A 22606-nucleotide genomic window follows, 5' to 3' on the forward strand; every position below is an offset into this window, starting at 1 on the left:
TTGTTACTACAGGCATTTGAAAAAAAGGTAATTTTATTGATGTTATATGCTGTTAATATATCTATCTAATGGGCTCTTACACGTGAAGTAGCTAAAATGTAAAATATAGATCTATCTAGCAGTTTGTTTGGTTTTACTTAAAAGGTTCTTTAATACAAGATCTGGAAGAAAAGTATTCTTCTAGCCTAAAATACATGGAAGCAGTTTTGTTTGCTACTAAAAAAAAGCACTTCAATCCTTGTTGTATAAAGAATATTGAGCTTTCTCTTTAAACTCTAAGAAGCTGGTAAATATTTAAGGGTATACAAATAAAGTTGGTGTTATTTAAACATTATTATAAATACTACAAAAAGTTGATTAATTATACATTTGATATGTCTTCAATTTAGATACCCATTCTTCGATTTATAAGCCACTAAACCATTTAATATGCTTGTCTTCAAAGTTACTTGGTGGAATTGCTAAATCATAATATCAAATTCCAGTCAATGTGCCGCTCAATTACAAATTCAATGGAAAACAAGAATTCAGAAGTACCTGACAAAAGATGTCCGACTGAAGATGTCACTTGTGTGGGAGGGTCTTAGAATATATTGGTCACATAATAGTCCTTGCTTAATGCTCATATTATAGCTGTCTTATTGATGACAGTTTTCTCACCCATTAGATAAATAGTTGAGTGGACTCTAGAATTGCGGCATACCAATAAAATTGTTATCCAAAAGTGCAAGTCTTCCTAAATGCTAGACTTTCAATAATTCTGCACCAGAGAATGTTCCTGCTTATATTTTTGCTTGTTAAATTTCTTTAGGATTCCAATCAAGGTAGTAAGCATTTATCTCTGTTCTTCTCAAGAAAGCATCATGTACATTTGGCAAGCATGGATAGGATCTGTCATCAAAGTATGGGACCCCAACTCGACTGAAATATACAAAGGTATAACCCTGAATTCTTCTTTTCTTAAAATGGAACTATTCAGTACATTTACCCGTAATGCCATAGATTATATATACCTTGTAAATGGGTGCAGTGAAAAATTGCCTTCTTTAGTTTCCTGTTTGCGCAGTCCTTCAAAAGCTGCTGTTAAACAATATCAGCAGTGAATCACAGATCAATCAACGCCATAAAATCGGAACATTCTTCATTAGGTGTCGGCTTTACAGTGCATGAGCTGTCTCTTTGACACTATTATAATCTTACAGTAGGCTTAGAGCCCACTCGTTGCTTACCATTTGTTGGCTTGCATGGCACTCGTCTTTACAGCCTCGTAATTGGTCACTGCAGGCCTAGCATCATTTCTGTTCCTGTTTGTGGTGCAGGGACCAAGTACTGATTGATTGATTAATCAGTGAGTGTCCACTGCTCCTGACGTGATTGAGGTACTTCTTTTAAACTTCTAGGACCCTGCAAACAATCCAAAATAATCTGCCCCACTCCAATCCAAAACATTCTGCCCACTCCAATCCAAAACAATCTGCCCCAATTCAAAACAATCTTCCCCACTCCAATAAAATAATCTGCACCACTCCAATCCCAAACAATCTGCCCCACTCCAGACCAAAATGATTTGCCCCTATCCAAAACAATCTGCCCCACTCCAATAAAAACAATCTGCACTGCTCCAATCCAAAACAATCTGCCCCACTCCAATCTGCCCAACTTTAATCTAACACAATCTGCCCACTCTAATCTAACACAGTCGCCCCACACTAATATAAAATAATCTGCTCCACTCTAATCTTCCCCACTCCAATAAAAATAATCTGCACCACTCTAATCCAAAACAGTCTTCTCCACTCCAATCCAAAACATTCTGCCCCACTCCAGTCTGCCCCACTCAAATCCAAAACAATCCACCCCACTCCAATCTAAAGCAACATGCCCCACTCCAATCCAAAACAATCTGCCCCAATCCAATCAAAAACAATCTGTCCCACTGCAATCCAAAACAACCTGCCCCAATTCAATCCAAAACAGTCTGCCCCACTCCAATCCAAAACAATGTGCTCCAATCCAATCAAAAACAATCTGCTCCAATCCAGTCCAAAACAATCTGCCCCACTCCAATCTAACACAATCACCTCACTCTAATCTAACACAATCACCCCACTCCAATGTAAAACAATCTGCCCCACTCCAATCTTACATAATCACCCACTCTAATCTAACACAATCACCCCATTCCAATGTAAAAGAATCTACCCCACTCCAATCTGCCCCACTCCAATCCAAAAGAATATGCCTAACTCCAAAACAGTCTCCCTCACTCCAGTCCAAAACAGTCTACCCCACTGCATTCTACCTCACTCCAATCTGTCCCACTCTAATCCAAAACAATCTGCCCCACACCAATCCAAAACAATCTGTCCCACTCTAATCTAAAACAATCTGCCCCATTCCAATCAGCCCTACACCAATCCAAAACAATCTGCCCACTCTAATCTAAAACAATCTGCCCCACTCCTACCTGCCCCACTTCAATCTGCCCTACTCCAGTCAAAAACAATCCACCCCACTCTATTTTACCTCATGCCAATTTAAAAAAATCTGCCTCACTCTAATCCAAAATAATCTGCCCCACTCCAATAAGAACAATCTGCACCATTCCAATCAAAAACAATGTGCCCCACTCCAGTCCAAAACAATCAGCGCCACACCAATGCAAAACATTCTGTCCCACTTTGCCCCACTCCAGTCCAAAACAATCTGCCCTACTCCACTCTGCCCCACTCCAATCTGCCCCACTTCTATCCACCCTACTCCAATCTGCCCCACTCCAATCCAGCCCACTCCAATTCGCCCCATTCCACCCCACTTCATTCCACCCCATTCTAATCCAATCCACCTCACCCCAATCCACTCCACCACAATCCAGTCCACCACAATCTACCCCACTCCAATCCAAACAAATCTGCTCACTCCAATCCAAAACAAGTTGCCCCACTCCAATCGGCCCACTCTAATCCAAAATAATCTGCCCCACTCCAATCTACCCCACTCGAGTCTAAAACAATCCAACCCACTCCAATCTTCCCCACTGCAATCCAGAACAATCTGCCCCACTCCAGTCTGCCCACCCCAGTACAAATAATCTGCCCCACTCCAGTTCAAAACAATCTGGCCTACTCCAATCCACCCCACTCTAATTTGCCCCTCTCAAATCCAATACACCTCACCCCAATCCAATACACCCAACTACGTCCCAATTCACTCCACTCCAATCAACCACAATCCACCCCACTCCAAAACAATTCACCCCACCCCACTCCAGTCCAATACACTTACCTTGGTACACCGCAATCCACCCTACCCCACTCCAGTCCAGTCCATGCCACGCCAGTCCATTCCACCCCATTCCAATCCAACACACCCCATTTCTAGTGCCTATCTAACACTTGTAATGGCATATGCCGCAAAAAAAGCATCTGTAAAGCCAATAGGGTGCGCTGCTGATACTCATTGGCTTTGCCAATGCTTATTTCAAACTGTGGTCACAACAATCCGTGCAATCCTGCCCTTGGGGATTTGGAGGTAGCTGGCCAATGAGTAGTCCCCTGCCCCCTCTGTGAAATGCTCAATTGCCAGTTTGGTGGAGCTGCAGAGGCGAGGTCTTCGGCGCACCGTGGAGTGCTCAGTTGTCAGTGTGGTGTTTACTATAGGTCGCCATGTCTAGAATGGCTGCTGTGCACGCGTTCACCAGCCGTGGCCCCGCAGGATGCATGAGGGGACCTGGACAAGGGATGCAGTGGGACGAATCTCTGCACCAGCGTTGCCTGTTTTATGGGAGTATCCAGCAGAGCTGCACTGGGCAAAGATGGAGAAGTGGTATGACACGAAGAAATATGTTTATACCACAAGTGAGTGTTTTACGTGGAAAACTAGGCCTGGCGGTCACTCCTTCACGCGATTCACTTCATTCTTACTGATGGTGCTGCTGTCGCAATAAACGTACTGTGTTCCTGCTGAGAAGTACTTGTACTATTCCATCAACAGTACAGCAGTAACAGTTATGCTGACAAGTGCCAGTGCTGTTGTAAGTATGGCGGTCATGCCAAGAAGTGCCAGCCAGCACTTCGACCTGCAGAAACTGGTGGAGTGTAGATTGTTTGTGGCTGATGCACACACGACTGCCGCAGGGCCTCAGAATGATCCGCTCTGAAGGACACCCCCGTGGGGGGTGCCAATATCAAACGATTGTGGGCATCCTCTAAAACCCCTCCCCGCATTTTTGGTGAAAAACCACAGTGCTTGGGGGAATGGTTTCAGCCATCTGGCTGAAGACCAATGAAACTCTACAGGAAGAGAGTAATTGTTTTCGGGAGTAGATTAGAGAACTTCAATTGGTCTGTGGTTTCGTGGAAACAGCCGCTCGCTTGGCCCTTGGCTTGTGGTTTGTGGCTTCTGCTGTCGGTGGCACGGAGAAAAGAAACTCGAGCCAGTCTGTCTGCACAAGAGAAGATACAGACAAGCGAGTGCAGGGAGGGTACCAAAGAGGTGCAGAGGTGCAGGGGTTACCTGATAACACAACCCATCAAGCGCTTAGCCAGCTGCTGGCACTCAGATGCGGGGTTTAATGGAGACGTTTAAGGAGCAGATCTCCCGCGGCCTCCCCCGCCGCATGGAGGTTAGTTGTAGCCACGGCCGGTCTGTTTATGTGAATGGATGAGTGTTTGCCTCTGGCTTTTAAGCAGGAGTATAAAACCCCACTCAAAGCAGCTCCTGGCCACAAGACCTAATGCGCAAAAGCTATCAATGTTCAAATGAGGGAGAGAGCATGATGGTCATACTTTTGAGTCTGGGTAACGCTTACTTTAAAGTGTTCCATGAGAGTAACAATAAAAGGATTGATGCATTATCCTGTCACGAACATTTGGAGAATCCACGTTACTCTGAATTGAGAAATCCATTTCAGAGAAAGAAACAAATATGCTTAGCTCACAAGTAACCGTAGTCCTTATTTTCTTAAGGTAGGAATAACATACATACTTTAGGTACCGTTTTTTCAATGTACCCAAATTGTTGCATACTTACTTTTTCAGTACCTGCTCCAGAAGTAATGGGGGAGGGACAGTCATATTCATGAGGCTTCTTGGGGCGTGCCCGTCACCCTTTCTGATGCACGCTTGACTTGATTGGTTCTGCACTGACTCACAGCTTTTCAGAGGGGATTTTAACATGAGGCTCACTGTACCTAGCGCTAGTAACCTTTCTGTCACTGGTTTACATACGACTGAATCAGAACCGCACCCATAACCCTTTCAGAGGGAGGTCTGTCATACAGATGACCGCTACCCAGACATACAGGCCTCTCAGAGGTGATCCTGGCTTTGGACTACCTGTTCCTCAGGCCCGGCAGCCATTGGTAATGCTGACATGAGGCAAAATCCTGCTCCAGCCTACCTATCAGAGATGATCTTGACAGGGCACTGCAATGCTGCCAAGATGCACCAGTCACCCCATCAGCCACTCTGGTCTTTTTTTAGCAGAAGTCTACATTGAGACGTGTGATCTTTACCTTTTCCATTATCGTGGGCTCAAAAGTCCCTGCTTGAGAAGTGCTGTTGGCTAATAAGCTACGAATACCTATGGCTATCATGTTTGACATTGGGCTACTTAGCATATATGTGACTACCTGCGCCTCCAGCCCTGCCAAACTTTCCGGAGCATGTTAGAGAAGCCCGATGTACATTCAATAAAATACAAATTATATTAGCAATGCAAATCAGGCAAGTATCTAGGTAAATGTATTCACTGTTGACTGTAACAGTAGGAATTTCATTTCCGTGCTTTTTATCCGTGGACGGATTAAGGGGGTTATTCTAACTTTGGAGGAGTGTTAATCCGTCCCAAAAGTGACGGTAAAGTGACGGATATACCACCAGACGTATTACGAGTTCCATAGGATATAATGGACTCGTAATACGGCTGGTGGTAAATCCGTCACTTTTCCGTCACTTTTGGGACGGATTAACACCTCCTCCAAAGTTAGAATAACCCCCTAAGTTCTTTATCAGCACATGCAATGTAAACACAGACGGAAGTCGAACCAGTTCACAGACAACTGGCGCCCAAGGGTTTCAGGCCTGCAACATTTCTAGAACTTCAAAGGGACACTGTCGCCAAGAAACTAATTTACTTACCACTTGGGTGCGAAAAGAGGTCAAACACCTGGACCTTAATTCTAGTCTTCAGTGCGAGAGGGGAGGACAATTTCTGAGCCTTGACTCCAACTTCTGTCTCCGCCAGAGGTCGACATTAATTCTAACTCTCTTCAGCTCTGTTCAGTCTCTCTGGTGCTGATGAGAGCTGTGATGGAGAAGTCACGTGTCGCTATGAACCCGTGTGAGGATAACTGAACTGTAACTTACAACATCTTCCTTTAAGGGCACTTTCCTTTGATCCTTCCTGGAAAATATTCTTAGATTATTCTTAGATGTCAGACCAGCCGCATGCACTGAACCTACAAAAGCAGAATTTGTCCTCTAACCACTGAAAAGCACAGACATTTAAGTCTATGTGGTAAATAAACCAGACTGTAAAATTGTCTAGATATAGTTTTTGCACTCCTAAAAACATATCTATCAACCAACTTTTTTTGTTCAACTGTGCAGTCCTCTGGTAATCGGTCTCTGTCAATGATCATATTCCTCACACAGGCCTCCTTCGTTTGACTGCACAACTCATCTCTGGAATAGGAAAGCTCAAAGAGCTCCATTGGCCACCCCTAGATTGAGGATTAAATTCAGAGCACCCCATCTCACTTACACAGTTCTCAATATGAACAAAATAATCTACCTCTCCGTCTTACTATCTCAGAAGGTCCGAAATGTCCAAGAAGGAGAAACTCCTTGAACCTCAAAACTTATTTCAGTTATGATCAATCCCGGCTTCATCCCTTGTTCATCTCTACCAGTTCCTTAATCTGTCCAGAGAGTCAGCAGAAAGAGTAATGGTACATAGAGGAGGGTGGTAACTGGACATCGGCCATAAATCTGCAGCTGTACCATCTACCTTCCTCTGTTTCCCACCTCCCTACGCGATGGGCAAACGGCTAAACAGTGGTTGCAGTGGCAGCAGTGGCCTTATCAAACTCGCAATAGTCCCTCAAACCCACTTTCACAAAATAGAGCATTCTGATTGGCCCACTGGGCTTTTTTCCTTTGGGTCAACTCGCTCCTGCAGAAGTCAGGCTCCAGCGTGAGCGAGTAGTCTGACTGGCTGTCTGCAACATGAGAAACAATGTTGCAGGCAGGCATAGGTGACGTGTTTTGAGTTTGTTTAAAAAAATGATGCAATCCTGTGAGAGTCCCAAAGGACTCTCGGGGAATCATGCTATATAAAACAAGCATTAGCAATGCAACGGGTCTCGCGTTTGCTCGAGTTAGAGCAATTAGCATTATAAATTCCTAACTGGACTTTTCTTGCCACATAAATTGAAAATGAAAAGTAATACAGTTGACATAAGCGAGCTGATTCAAAGCTCCACGGCAGCCATGAGTGTGATCACGAAGGCGAGACACAAAAGGAAAAAAAGTTTGCTTGCAAACATATCGGCAATCGTGCAATTATCCTAGTATCAGAGTCGATGTCTAAGGCGGTAACAAAACTGCCCCAAGGAGGGACAAACGTAAAGCATTTACCAATGATAACAAAGGATTTTTGAAAGGCAAACCCCTGAACGAGTGATAGTGATGGGCGTGGTTAAAAGCCCACATAGATACCAACACATCAGAAAAGCAGCGCTTGCACGCTGCTATGCTCAACCTAAAAATGAAATGCTGACCGAGGGCTGCCATGTAGAATAAACGGAAGGGAGTTGTGCGGCTCTGAGGATCCATCTCCCAGGGCCAAAAAGTAAGTATAAGGTCCTCCCTCCCTGGCCTGTTCATGGCCTCAGGAACCCCCGTCCCCTGGGGCCTGGCAAAATATGAAAGGGAAGGGGGCTGCTTGGCCCCTCTCTGAGCCTCAGTGAAGCCCCGGGACCCAATCCCCTGGCTGAATAAAAATTAAAGGGGAGTGGGGCATGCAACTACCCTCCCAGAGCCTCTAAAGGCCCCGGAGACCCCATTCCCCAGGGCCGGCTCTACTGTTGTATCCAGGGAGCCCACCCCCAGGACACTGTTTCCCTGTCCACAAGAGCGTGGGCAGGGAAACTTGTCTGCTCCCACCTGGCAGGTGCTTTGAAAATGCTCCATCCGGGTGGGACCAGACTCTTGTTTCTCTGCCCACGCTCTTGCGGGCAGGGAACTACAGATTGTTCCTGTCCAGAGGGAGCAAGCAAACACAGCTTCTCCTTCTGGGTGGGAAAAAACCCGGCTCCTGATGCACCCAGGATGGCTGCATGCAGGATGCTGGCAGGCCTAGGGGGCCCTGGAACTCCCTTTCACCCATCCCCCAGTTTTGTGGGTGTCAGGATGGGTGCCGGGGCACCAACCTGGAGCCCCTGGCGATGGGGTCCCTGAGGCCATAAAGGCCTAGGGAGGGGTGCCACACAGCCCACTCTCCTGAATTAAAAAAATAAAGGCTCTGGGTTGGTCCCTGTGGCCCAAAGTGGCTCGGGTGGGGGACGCTTGCAATGTGCATTTGGTGTGGACATTATTCTCCCCCCAAGCCCACTGGAGTTTGTGGGTTTATTACACCCATGCGTCTGCATGATGGCAGCCTTGGTATCTCTTTTCCCAGGGTAAATACCACAGTATAAGCAGTACTGGGATAAATGCCATTTGGGGCTGTTTTCAATTTTCGATCAACAAATGTGATCATCTGGGAATTAGAATGCTGAGGGGGCGGGCGAGATGAGACAGACCAATACATACTGTCTCCAAATCAATGAAATCTTCTAATAAGGGTTTCAAACACATCACATCCTGCCATAGCAGCCGATCCCTTAATTCCACATGGAGCCGAGTGTCGAAGAAAGCGCGCCGAGATGGATGTAAATACACTCTTATGTAGGAAGGCTGGCACTCAAAATGTGTTTATGAGGTAATGAGATCATAGGATGAGAGCTGAGGTGTAAAAATACATCAAATGATGTGTATCCAGCAAATGTGATATATTATGCATTGGTGTAATTTTGTCAACTAAAAGACATTAGATAAAAAACAATGGGTGGAAAGCTTGCAAAATATCTCAGCCATGGTCACACAGGCCACATTCCAGTTGATCATTTTCCATCCACTATGCCACTCAAGAAACCAGCTTTATGCAAAAAAGGCTGTGGTCTTGCTCCAGTGGGAACCTTCCAGCCTGACTGCTTGGCCAGATGGCCTTCCAATGTCCACACAAGCAACCCCATGTAGGGACCCACCTGACTGTAGTCACCAATTCAGAATCACCGCCCGTTCTGTGTTTTTTTTGTCCTCTCTTGGGTGTTGAATTGGTGGAAGCACAACTCCCAGAACTGTCTATTCAGGGTTTCTGGAAGTGGGGTTCTCACAGCTACTGGCAGTTTCTGTGCCTTGCTTCATGTCAGGAGGGATATCGTTGGGCATGGGGCCCACTTCTTACTGGATCTCGGTCATCAGGCTCCAGTGTGCAGCGAGTCAGCTCAGAGGCAAATGTACAGGAGTTTTTCTTCAATAATGTGATGTGCAGTGGACACTTGTTTAGTTGATGTGACCTTGGTGTTACTACAACTATCACAAGCACCTAATTTGCACACTTTCAGACCTCCAATGGTCGCTGTTCCGGTACTATAATATACAGGTGCTGTAGTCTTTCTTCAAGATCCATGCTTTGTTGCTCTGTAACAAGAGTCATGTGAAAACGTTCATCATTTGATAAACTGATTTGTTTCTAGAGTTGGTGGGTGTTGTTGGCTTATTCCCATGAGAGAACGAGTGTAGTAGGCTCTCTTCTGCATGAGTGAGTTGTTTCCAGAGTTACTGAGAGTTCTTTTTCTTAGGTGCTGAAAGGTGACTGGTGAGGCAGGTGGCATTGCCAGGTGTGATATTATCAAGCGACCTGGTAATGCCACGCCTGGTTAATACATGTAATCGTGCAGCTGCATTTACTCGCAGTGAGGCGCTATATCTATTATTGGGTAGGTTGACAAGACCACATTTTTAGGATAAGCGATTAGTGTCACATATGTTCGCCCAGTCTGTAGATAATGCACTTGAGAGTCCCTCAACGTGAACAGAGATCTCACATAATTGCAACTACGTTTATTTAGCATTTACTACCCCTGACGAGGCGTTTAAGCGCTTTAGAGTAAAGAGAATTCTGGGGATGTCTGTTGCGACGAGAGCCTTTTTGGAACTTCGGTAACTATGAGTGAATGATTCTGCATTCGGTTTGAGTTAGACGGCTGCAAATGGATGGAGGGTGTCTTTAAACTGGACTAAACACCTGCTGGCGCCCAGGCCCGGCCGGCACCCCGGGTGAGGGCATTAACGGGGCGGCTGAGCCCGCCCGCCCCTATCCCCTTACACTGAGGTGGTACCAGGAATAAACCTGCGCCCAGGCTGCCGGCGGACACCCGGCCCCTGCAGGCCTGAGGCTGCCCAGGGGTCAGCGAGTGTCCGTGGCGGGAGGCCTCCATTGGCTGTCTGTTTATAGACCCCGCCATGCTGGGGGCCCAGGAGACTGCTGCTGGAGGAGTGCCCGGGACAGCGAGCCCGGGGGGTGCACCTGGAGAGAGAGAGAAATCAGGGAACACATTGGATCCTGGCACCTCTGGTCATGTGGGGACTCAGGAGCAAATCAGTAGGTTGGTTTGGGATGTCTGCGGAGATTAGAGGGGTGTGTGCGCGTCTGTGGGGGGAACGGTGGGGGGGGGGGGGGGGGGGGTGTAGGGTAATCCGGCTAGGGAAGGCGAGGAGCCCAGCGGCTGACTGATGTTATGTGAGATGATGTGGGCTAGTGACAAATTTGGTATCTGCGGAACTAAGTTCAAAGAATTCTGATCCAGGCTATCCCGCTTGCCCGCATCGTGTGATCCTTGGCGAATTTCTATCCGTATATGACAACCGTTGGGGGGGCGGGGGGGCGTTGTAAGCAGTATACGGCCTGGATTTTCTATCATCTTGCGCCGTGGCAAATTCACACAAAGCAACGCATTGGTATGTACCTTTCAGTTTAAAAGGTATTTTCAAATGGAATTGAACCGTTTATTCAGAGCAAAAAGCTAACTGTGGTGTTTTGCATCACTCTGCGTCAAGGGGTGCTAATGGGGTGTTACATTCCAAACGACCATCATTTTTGACGTGAAGCCCACTCTACTCAGAAAGCCAGACTGGAATTTGCATAAAAAACTAGCTCCTGCTTGAAGGGGGCGCCAGCAAGGAGAAATGTCTTCATTGTTAGTAAAAATAAACAACACGTATGCGTGATGAGTTTCACAGCATGCATCCAGTGCGTGGGACCCTGCATGTGTGATCAATATCACAGCATGCATCCAGTGCGTGGGACCCTGCATGTGTGATCAATATCACAGCATTCATCCAGTGCGTGGGACCCTGCATGTATGATCAATATCACAGCAGGCATCCAGTGCGTGGGACCCTGCATGTCTGATTAATATCACAGCATGCATCCAGTGCGTGGGACCCTGCATGTGTGATCAATATCACAGCATACATCCAGTGCTTGGGACCCTGCATGTCTGATTAATATCACAGCATGCATCCAGTGCTTGGGACCCTGCATGTATGATCAATATCACAGCATGCATCCAGTGCGTGGGACCCTGCATGTGTGATCAATATCACAGCATGCATCCAGTGCGTGGGACCCTGCATGTATGATCAATATCACAGCATGCATCCAGTGCGTGGGACCCTGCATGTCTGATTAATATCACAGCATGCATCCAGTGGTGGGACCCTGCATGTCTGATTAATATCACAGCATGCATCCAGTGCGTGGGACCCTGCATGTATGATCAATATCACAGCATGCATCCAGTGCGTGGGACCCTGCATGTCTGATTAATATCACAGCATGCATCCAGTGCGTGGGACCCTGCATGTCTGATTAATATCACAGCATGCATCCAGTGCGTGGGACCCTGCATGTCTGATTAATATCACAGCATGCATCCAGTGCGTGGGACCCTCGATGTCTGATTAATATCACAGCATACATCCAGTGCGTGGGACCCTGCATGTCTGATTAATATCACAGCATGCATCCAGTGCGTGGGACCCTGCATGTCTGATTAATATCACAGCATACATCCAGTGCGTGGGACCCTGCATGTATGATGAGTTTCACAGCATACATCCAGTGGTGGGACCCTGCATGTCTGATTAATATCACAGCATACATCCAGTGCGTGGGACCCTGCATGTCTGATTAATATCACAGCATGCATCCAGTGCGTGGGAACCTGCATGTCTGATTAATATCACAGCATGCATCCAGTGCGTGGGACCCTGCATGTCTGATTAATATCACAGCATACATCCAGTGGTGGGACCCTGCATGTCTGATTAATATCACAGCATGCATCCAGTGCGTGGGACCGTGCATGTGTAATGAGTTTCACAGCATTCATCCAGTGCGTGGGACCCTGCATGCGTGATAAATTTCCCAGCATACATTGAGTGCATGGGACCCTGCATGAGTGAATTTTACAGCATTCATCCAGTGCGTGGGACCCTGCATGTCTGATTAATATCACAGCATGCATCCAGTGCGTGGGAACCTGCATGTCTGATTAATATCACAGCATGCATCCAGTGCGTGGGACCCTGCATGTCTGATTAATATCACAGCATGCATCCAGTGCGTGGGACCCTGCATGCGTGATGAGTTTCACAGCATGCATCCAGTGCGTGGGACCCTCCATGCGTGATGAGTTTCACAGCATACATCCAGTGGTGGGACCCTGCATGTCTGATCAATATCACAGCATGCATCCAGTGCGTGGGACCCTGCATGTCTGATTAATATCACAGCATACATCCAGTGGTGGGACCCTGCATGTCTGATTAATATCACAGCATGCATCCAGTGCGTGGGACCGTGCATGTGTAATGAGTTTCACAGCATTCATCCAGTGGTGGGACCCTGCATGTCTGATCAATATCACAGCATGCATCCAGTGCGTGGGACCCTGCATGTCTGATTAATATCACAGCATACATCCAGTGGTGGGACCCTGCATGTCTGATTAATATCACAGCATACATCCAGTGGTGGGACCCTGCATGTCTGATCAATATCACAGCATGCATCCAGTGCGTGGGACCCTGCATGTCTGATTAATATCACAGCATACATCCAGTGGTGGGACCCTGCATGTCTGATTAATATCACAGCATACATCCAGTGGTGGGACCCTGCATGTCTGATTAATATCACAGCATGCATCCAGTGCGTGGGACCGTGCATGTGTAATGAGTTTCACAGCATTCATCCAGTGCGTGGGACCCTGCATGCGTGATAAATTTCCCAGCATACATTGAGTGCATGGGACCCTGCATGAGTGAATTTTACAGCATTCATCCAGTGCGTGGGACCCTGCATGTCTGATTAATATCACAGCATGCATCCAGTGCGTGGGAACCTGCATGTCTGATTAATATCACAGCATGCATCCAGTGCGTGGGACCCTGCATGTCTGATTAATATCACAGCATGCATCCAGTGCGTGGGACCGTGCATGTGTAATGAGTTTTACAGCATTCATCCAGTGCGTGGGACCCTGCATGCATGATGAATTTCACAGCATACATTGAGTGCATGGGACCCTGCATGAGTGAATTTTACAGCATTCATCCAGTGCGTGGGACCCTGCATGTCTGATTAATATCACAGCATGCATCCAGTGCGTGGGACCCTGCATGTCTGATTAATATCACAGCATGCATCCAGTGCGTGGGACCCTGCATGTCTGATTAATATCACAGCATACATCCAGTGCGTGGGACCCTGCATGTCTGATTAATATCACAGCATGCATCCAGTGCGTGGGAACCTGCATGTCTGATTAATATCACAGCATGCATCCAGTGCGTGGGACCCTGCATGCGTGATGAGTTTCACAGCATGCATCCAGTGCGTGGGACCCTCCATGCGTGATGAGTTTCACAGCATACATCCAGTGGTGGGACCCTGCATGTCTGATCAATATCACAGCATGCATCCAGTGCGTGGGACCCTGCATGTCTGATTAATATCACAGCATACATCCAGTGGTGGGACCCTGCATGTCTGATTAATATCACAGCATGCATCCAGTGCGTGGGACCGTGCATGTGTAATGAGTTTTACAGCATTCATCCAGTGCGTGGGACCCTGCATGCATGATGAATTTCACAGCATACATTGAGTGCATGGGACCCTGCATGAGTGAATTTTACAGCATTCATCCAGTGCGTGGGACCCTGCATGTCTGATTAATATCACAGCATGCATCCAGTGCGTGGGACCCTGCATGTCTGATTAATATCACAGCATACATCCAGTGCGTGGGACCCTGCATGTCTGATTAATATCACAGCATGCATCCAGTGCGTGGGACCCTGCATGTCTGATTAATATCACAGCATGCATCCAGTGCGTGGGACCCTGCATGTCTGATTAATATCACAGCATGCATCCAGTGCGTGGGACCCTGCATGCGTGATGAGTTTCACAGCATGCATCCAGTGCGTGGGACCCTCCATGCGTGATGAGTTTCACAGCATACATCCAGTGGTGGGACCCTGCATGTCTGATCAATATCACAGCATGCATCCATTGCGTGGGACCCTGCATGTCTGATTAATATCACAGCATACATCCAGTGGTGGGACCCTGCATGTCTGATTAATATCACAGCATGCATCCAGTGCGTGGGACCGTGCATGTGTAATGAGTTTCACAGCATTCATCCAGTGCGTGGGACCCTGCATGCGTGATGAATTTCACAGCATACATTGAGTGCATGGGACCCTGCATGAGTGAATTTTACAGCATTCATCCAGTGCGTGGGACCCTGCATGCGTGAGGAGTTTCACAGCGTACATCCAGTGCGTGGGACCCTGCATGCGTGAGGAGTTTCACAGCATACATCCAGTGCGTGGGAACCTGCATGTATGATGAGTTCCACAACATTCTTCCAGTGCGTGGGACCCTTATGCGTGATGAGTTTCACAGCATTCATCCAGTGCGTGGTACCCTGCATGCGTGATAAATTTCACAGCATACATTGAGTGCATGGGACCCTGCATGAGTGATGAATTTTACAGCATGCATCCAGTGCATGGGCCCCTGCTTGTGTGATGAATTTCACAGCATGCATCCAGTGCGTGGGACCCTGCATGTGTGATGAGTTTCACAGCATACATCCAGTGGATGGGTCCCTGTAGGGATGATGAGTATCACAGCATTCATCCAGTGCATGGGACCCTGCATGTGTGATTAGTTTCACAACATGCATCCAGTGCATGGGACCCTGCATGTGAGATGAATTTCACAGCTTGCATCCAGTGCATGGGACCCTGCATGTGTGATGAGTTTCACAGTATTCATCCAATGCATGAGATCCTGCATGTGTGATGAGTATCACAGCAGGCATCCAGTGCATGGGACCCTACATGTGTGATGAATTTCACAGCATACATCCAGTGGATGGGTCCCTGTAGGGATGATGAGTATCACAGCATACATCCAGTGCATGGGCCCCTGCTTGTGTGATGAATTTCACAGCATACATCCAGTGCGTGGGACCCTGCATGTGTAATGAGTTTCACAGCATTCATCCAGTGCGTGGGACCCTGCATGCGTGATGAATTTCACAGCATACATTGAGTGCATGGGACCCTGCATGAGTGAATTTTACAGCATTCATCCAGTGCGTGGGACCCTGCATGCGTGAGGAGTTTCATAGAATGCATCCAGTGCGTGGGACCCTGCATGTGTGATGAGTTTCACAGCATACATCCAGTGCGTGGGAACCTGCATGTATGATGAGTTCCACAACATTCTTCCAGTGCGTGGGACCCTTATACGTGATGAGTTTCACAGCATTCATCCAGTGCATGGGTCCCTGCATGCATGATGAGTTCCACAGTATTCATCCAGTGCATAGGACCCTGCATGTGTGATTAGCTTTACAACATGCATCCAGTGCATGGGACCCTGCATGTGTGATTAGTTTCACAACATGGATCCAGTGCATGGGACCCTGCATGTGTGATGAATTTCACAGCTTGCATCCAGTGCATGGGACCCTGCATGTGTGATGAGTTTCACCAATGCATGAGATCCTGCATGTGTGATGAGTATCACAGCGGGCATCCAGTGCATGGGGCCCTACATGTGTGATGAATTTCACAGCATACATCCAGTGGATGGGTCCCTGTATGGATGATGAGTATCACAGCATACATCCAGTGCATGGGCCCCTGCTTGTGTGATGAATTTCACAGCATGCATCCAGTGCATGGGCCCCTGCTTGTGTGATGAATTTCACAGCATGCATCCAGTGCGTGGGACCCTGCATGTGTGATGAGTTTCACAGCGTACATCCAGTGCGTGGGAACCTGCATGCATGATGTGTTCCACAGCATTCATCCAGTGCATGGGACCCTGCATGCATGATGTGTTCCACAGCATTCATCCAGTGCATGGGACCCTGCATGTGTGATGAATTTCACAGCTTGCATCCAGTGCATGGGGCCCTGCATGTGTGATGAATTTCACAGCATACATCCAGTGGATGGGTCCCTGTATGGATGATGAGTATCACAGCATACATCCAGTGCATGGGCCCCTCTTGTGTGATGAATTTCACAGCATGCATCCAGTGCATGGGCCCCTGCTTGTGTGATGAATTTCACAGCATGCATCCAGTGCGTGGGACCCTGCATATGTGATGAGTTTCACAGCGTACATCCAGTGCGTGGGAACCTGCATGTGTGATGAGTTCCACAGCGTACATCCAGTGCGTGGGAACCTGCATGCGTGATGAATTTCACAGCATGCATCCAGTGCATGGGCCCCTGCTTGTGTGATGAATTTCACAGCATGCATCCAGTGCGTGGGACCCTGCATGTGTGATGAGTTTCACAGCATACATCCAGTGGTTGGGAACCTGCATGCATGATGTGTTCCACAGCATTCATCCAGTGCATGGGACCCTGCATGCATGATGTGTTCCACAGCATTCATCCAGTGCATGGGACCCTGCATGTGTGATGAATTTCACAGCTTGCATCCAGTGCATGGGACCCTGCATGTGTGATGAATTTCACAGCATACATCCAGTGGATGGGTCCCTGTATGGATGATGAGTATCACAGCATGCATCCAGTGCATGGGCCCCTGCTTGTGTGATGAATTTCACAGCATGCATCCAGTGCGTGGGACCCTGCATGTGTGATGAGTTTCACAGCGTACATATAGTGCGCGGGAACCTGCATGCGTGATGAGTCCCACAGCGTACATCCAGTGCGTGGGAACTTGCATGTGTGATGAGTTTCACATCATAGACCCAGTGCATGGGACCCTGCATGTGCTATGACTGTCACAGCATGCATCCAGTGCATGGGCCCCTGCTTGTGTGATGAATTTCACAGCATGCATCCAGTGCGTGGGACCCTGCATGTGTGATGAGTTTCACAGCGTACATATAGTGCGTGGGAACCTGCATGCGTGATGAGTCCCACAGTGTACATCCAGTGCGTGGGAACTTGCATGTGTGATGACTTTCACATCATAGACCCAGTGCATGGGACCCTGCATGTGCTATGACTGTCACAGCATGCATCTAGTGCATGGGACCCTGCATGTGCTATGACTGTCACAGCATGCATCCAGTGCATGGGACCCTGCATGTGCTATGACTGTCACAGCATGCATCCAGCGCGTGGGACCCTTCAGCATTCATCTAGACATTGGGATTTACTGTGGACTAGTATGCTTGCAAGTCAGGTCCTATGACAGACAGCGCACAGGTACAGGGGGGCCCTTAGTAGTGCAGTCGCAGGGGAAGCCAGCAGCAGCAGGCCAGTCCTCAAGATGCTGCTCTGCACCCTTTACTCTGTGTTCTTCCTGGGCTACACGGTGCCGCAGAGTTGGTTGTTGTGCAGCGTTGTGTTAAAATAGAATACATCTGCGCCAAGTGCTCTTATAACCATAGACATTAGTATAACAATGATTTTAATAATCTTAATTACTGCATTATTGTACTTGCTACCAAAGTTTTACCCTTGCGTAGTGGAGTGAGCAATGCATCTGGTTACCCATTTCCATCCCAATGCCCAGAGTAAAATGTTTGTGGAAACCTAATAGTTTTGCTTTTAGAAGAAAACAAACACACATGACATGGCTAAGGACACCATGGTGGCATTTACCTACCATGGTGCGGATTGTCACCAATGATTAAGCATGCCACAACAAGCTGTGGGTGAGACGATCACTCCAAAATCTTTTTTATTTTTCCGTGGGACAACCAAATAGCGATTTTTCCTTAGCCTTCCATGAGTGTGTTGATGCTTGAGTAGGGAGGACACGACCAGGCTGCTCCCTCTCTCTCCGTTGGTGCATTTATGGTAAAATACGTGTAACATGTGATTGAAGGGTAATATTTCTCAGTAAACCTGCTATCTAAATGAAACAAAGGATCTGGCAGGCCACTGTCCACCAGGGCCATAACACAGGCCCCTGCAGACCCTTTGGTGCAGGGGTGGGGAGGTCACATTCAGCTCAATGCCAGTGAATATCTGTGAGATATGGACCATTCGTCCTATTCAGCTGTGGTATGTGTACAGCACCGCTGCCCGGTATAAGCCATCACGAAACCATGTATTTGTGCCTTGTTGGCCAGTCCACTTACCTCCATGACTGCTTCGAAAATCAAATAATATTAACAGATTCATAAGGTGTATTTAAATAAAGAACCAAAATGTAAAATTGAACGTTTTAAAATGTTTCTGTAAATGTAAAGGAATTTGAAATAGGAGACTAAAAATTAAGTTACTATCCTTAGATTTGTTCATGGGAGCCTGGCATGTGCAGTGCACATAATGTAGTATAAACAATGATTGGCGGCCTCAAATGATTTTAGATAAGGAACATTTTGATTTTTATATTTACTTGTCAGTTAAATCAAATATTTCATAATTGGTGTACTTGCTTTATGAATGCTGGTTTCCTTAATTTTGTTTTTCGTTTTGCCATTCAAATCATCAAAATTGCTTAGGCCAGTAACAACTCAGTGGTTAGTCCCTAGATTCCAATAATGATTAAATGGGGTCCCCAGATTCTAGTAATGATTAAGTGGGGGTCCACAGAAATCAAAAAGTTAAGAACTTCGAGCTTAAAACATTCAGAGATTGCACAATTGCTATTGGGACATACAAACTGTAATAAACTTATATATAACATTGTTTTACTGAATTAAGTGCTACATCATTGCATATAATACAACATAATCTTATATTCTACTATGGGCATACACAATTCAATATAAGCAAATAATTATTGCGTACCGCGTATTGCATAATGCACACTCAATATAGAATGCTTGTGTTTCTGGTTCATCGCTTGGAGATTTGGTTTCAGAAACTGTGGAGGGGTTGTGGGTGAGCAAAATATCTGTTGCTATGGAGCCTCTTTCAGGGACTCAGGAAGACTCCTATTTTGGAAAGTTCTTGTTTAATATCCGAGTTTACTCATTATCTTCCTACCACGCTCTCCTTTAAACCCCTTAATGACCAAAAATCACTACCCTACACCTGTGCCTATCTTGACGTCCTACTCTATGTATGCCCATTCTGTTATTGTAAACCCTTCACTCCTGTCTAGTCGGGACTCTCACTCGAAAGTTCTCCATTCGTTGTCCTTCGAAGACCTTGGTCTTCCCTTACACCCTTATGCACCACCTCCTCTCCTTTCATCTCTCCCCATCCTCATAACCACCTCTGGCTCGACTCTTCATCAGTGCTTAATTTGTAAATAAGAACGTGCTGGTGCCCAAAGCCCCCCTTTTAAACACGCAGCTGCTGTAATTAAATGTCTGAACACGGAATACTGAGGCAGTGTAATCCTGAAGCCATCTCGGGCCTCCTCAATCCATATAAAGCCACTCAATGCCCCTTCACCTCACTCTCGCAGCCTTCTGTTTTCTCCCTTTGTGACGCTTTTTCATTTTTCTCTACCTCTGTCTTTCCTATATGTGTCTTTTACTCACAGCAAATGCTTGAGGCAGAAGAATAAGCCCCGGCCATCAAAAATAAGTGCCGGTGCTCAGCACCGGAAACAACAAGCACAAATTAGGCACTGCTCTTCATGTAACTCTAGGCTACCCTCCACCTCAGGGTTTCCCTTATTCTTATTTCCTAAACCCTCTCCCTTATAGTTCTTCCTTATACCTTTATCTTGTAAACCCTCAGTCTCCTTCCTTTTCTCCTAATATCACTTCTAGCAACATTTACCTTCTACGCCCTTCTTTTATTCCCTGTTCTTGTTCCTCTAGGGACCATAGTGTGACTGTCTTAATCTTTTCATCTTTTTGCCTTCATTGCTTTCTTGTTGCTTCTGTGTAAGGATTTAACCCAACCCTATCTCTTGTACAGCGTGCTGACACCTATCCGATTGATTTGTGCTTTATAAAAACGAAAACTAAATGAAAGAAAATATATTTGCAAAAAAATGATCCTGCTGTCTGTGCATTTGCAATTTTTTTTTGCAGTTTCAGTCCTATAGATGGGTTATTTTGTGAGGAGTGATTCCGAATAAGTCACTTTAAATTGTGCTTAAGTTACATGCGATTCTTAGTATATAGCAATATAAAATTCTTAAAATATTTAATAGCATGCATAATACGCCAAATATGATATTATTTAAGTGTGTAATAACCTAACATTTTTGTCTTGTGGTGCACTTTGATTTTGGTGAATCTATATTAACCTACTTTTTAACATAACATGTAGTAAGATTTCTGTGTCTTGTAGTTTGGTCACGGTCTTGATATCAATGTGAATCTACAGTGTATGTTTCTTAGTCTTGCTTCGCCGTGTTTCACCCCTCCCTCCGTTCTCTTTTCTTTCCTCAGCGCGAGTGCATCTCAGTCCACGTGGGGCAGGCAGGAGTCCAGATCGGCAATGCATGCTGGGAACTGTTCTGCCTGGAACATGGCATTCGCCCGGATGGCACATTCAGTGATGGAGCGTGTGTTGGCAGCTCGGATGACTCGTTCACCACCTTCTTCAGCGAGACGGGCACGGGGAAGCACGTACCACGGGCGGTGATGGTGGACCTGGAGGCCACTGTTGTAGGTAAGTTCAGTACAGAGAGGAGAGCTTGGCGAAGCATGTGCTTCCGTTAATGGAGGCCTAGGAGATATCATGGTGGTCACGGCACGTGGTATCTCAATGGCTACAAGATGAGGAGGTAGCTGTTTGGAATAAACATGTGGTATATTTGTCACCAGGAGCTTACTCAGCTGAAAAAGTTCATTTTTAAAAGGGCAATGGACAGCTGTAAGTCCTGTTATGTTATGTTGCAGATCTTTTTATAAAGCACACAGATCACCACTAAAGGTCATTTTTAGAAACCATAGTAACCGTCTTCAATTAAATTTAATATGGCAGCTAACTTACCCAACAAGCTATAATAGTTGCTTTAGCACTGCTTCACTGTGAAGTTGGTTTGAGGAATACGTATCAATCCCGCCTTTCAATCACTCAATTTGTTTCTTATGTCTAAGGCTGTTACATTTCAGTTCCTTAGTATTCAGTTTAATGGCCTTCTATCGCAATCCCACCAAGGCTATTGGCAGATGTTCGCTGTCTCTACATTGTTCAACTCATGGATGAAGGACTTTTCTCTTCTTTCATGGGGTCAAACAGTGGCTCAGCAAAGTCATCCTGAACCCTATAGCAAAGAAATACATTGGGCCTTCCTATTGGCTAGGGCGTCACTGCCTTAGCCAATCACACCATCCATCAACCGCCTTTGTCATAATCAGTGCCATCCACCCTGCTGCTCATCAGCTACCACCATGCACAAAGCCGATTGCATTTTCCTGCCTGAAGCCCCAGTTGTGAAAGTCAAAGCTAGAGCCCCCAGAAGAAACTGGGCGGTGAAGAGAGAAATGGCAGTATGGCACGTCATAATAGAAGGTGCTTGGATGAACATTAATTTGCACAAAAAAATTCACTCCTGCTTTCAGTTTCCACAAAAGTAAATTAAGTATATTTTGGAGATGACTTCTCTCAAATGCTTTAAACAATGAAGAACCTATGCTGCATTTCAGCTCTGTATTAACCATGCTTACAAATACAGTCCGAAACGTAACATATTTAAATAATATTGAGGTAGATAGAGGCACGTTTGCTAAAGAAAACTGAGAGTTTTTACGCAAATATGAACTGTAGCTATTCATTCTCATATTAATTTTCCTAACCAATAAACATTCCAAATGCAAAACATGCTTTAGTTGTGAAATGTTTCGTATCAGCAACTTTTGCGGATATGTAGGTTTATGGCTGTGGGTTAGGAACCTAAGGTTCCTAAGGCAGGGAAGCTCGGAGGTTTTAAATCCCCAACCAATCCAATTATCTCTCTCATTCCTCGTTTTGCACATGATTTACTGCCTCTCTCTGTTTCACAATTTAGCCTTCTCCCCATCTCCTTCCCAAGCCACTGCCTCTAGCTGTTTCACAAT

The 22606-nt window shown here is 46.4% G+C and overlaps 1 protein-coding gene across 3 annotated transcripts in view; it reads left to right on the forward strand.

Annotated features, from left to right (window-relative positions):
- The window catches only part of TUBA8 (tubulin alpha 8), a 55512-nt gene that overhangs the window by 7508 nt on the left and 25398 nt on the right, over window positions 1-22606 (forward strand). The window contains exons 1-2 of one of the 3 annotated variants that reach the window (XM_069228028.1): window positions 10583-10710; window positions 20993-21215. In XM_069228028.1, coding sequence (XP_069084129.1) covers window positions 10687-10710; window positions 20993-21215 — 247 coding nt within the window. In that variant the 5' untranslated portion in view covers window positions 10583-10686. Of the gene's footprint in view, window positions 1-10582; window positions 10711-11046; window positions 11067-20992; window positions 21216-22606 lie in introns of those variants that run through there. The other 2 variants (XM_069228029.1, XM_069228027.1) reach the window with 2 other exon arrangements.

This window comes from Pleurodeles waltl, chromosome 4_1, assembly GCF_031143425.1.
Source record: "Pleurodeles waltl isolate 20211129_DDA chromosome 4_1, aPleWal1.hap1.20221129, whole genome shotgun sequence".
Taxonomy (NCBI): domain Eukaryota; kingdom Metazoa; phylum Chordata; class Amphibia; order Caudata; family Salamandridae; genus Pleurodeles; species Pleurodeles waltl.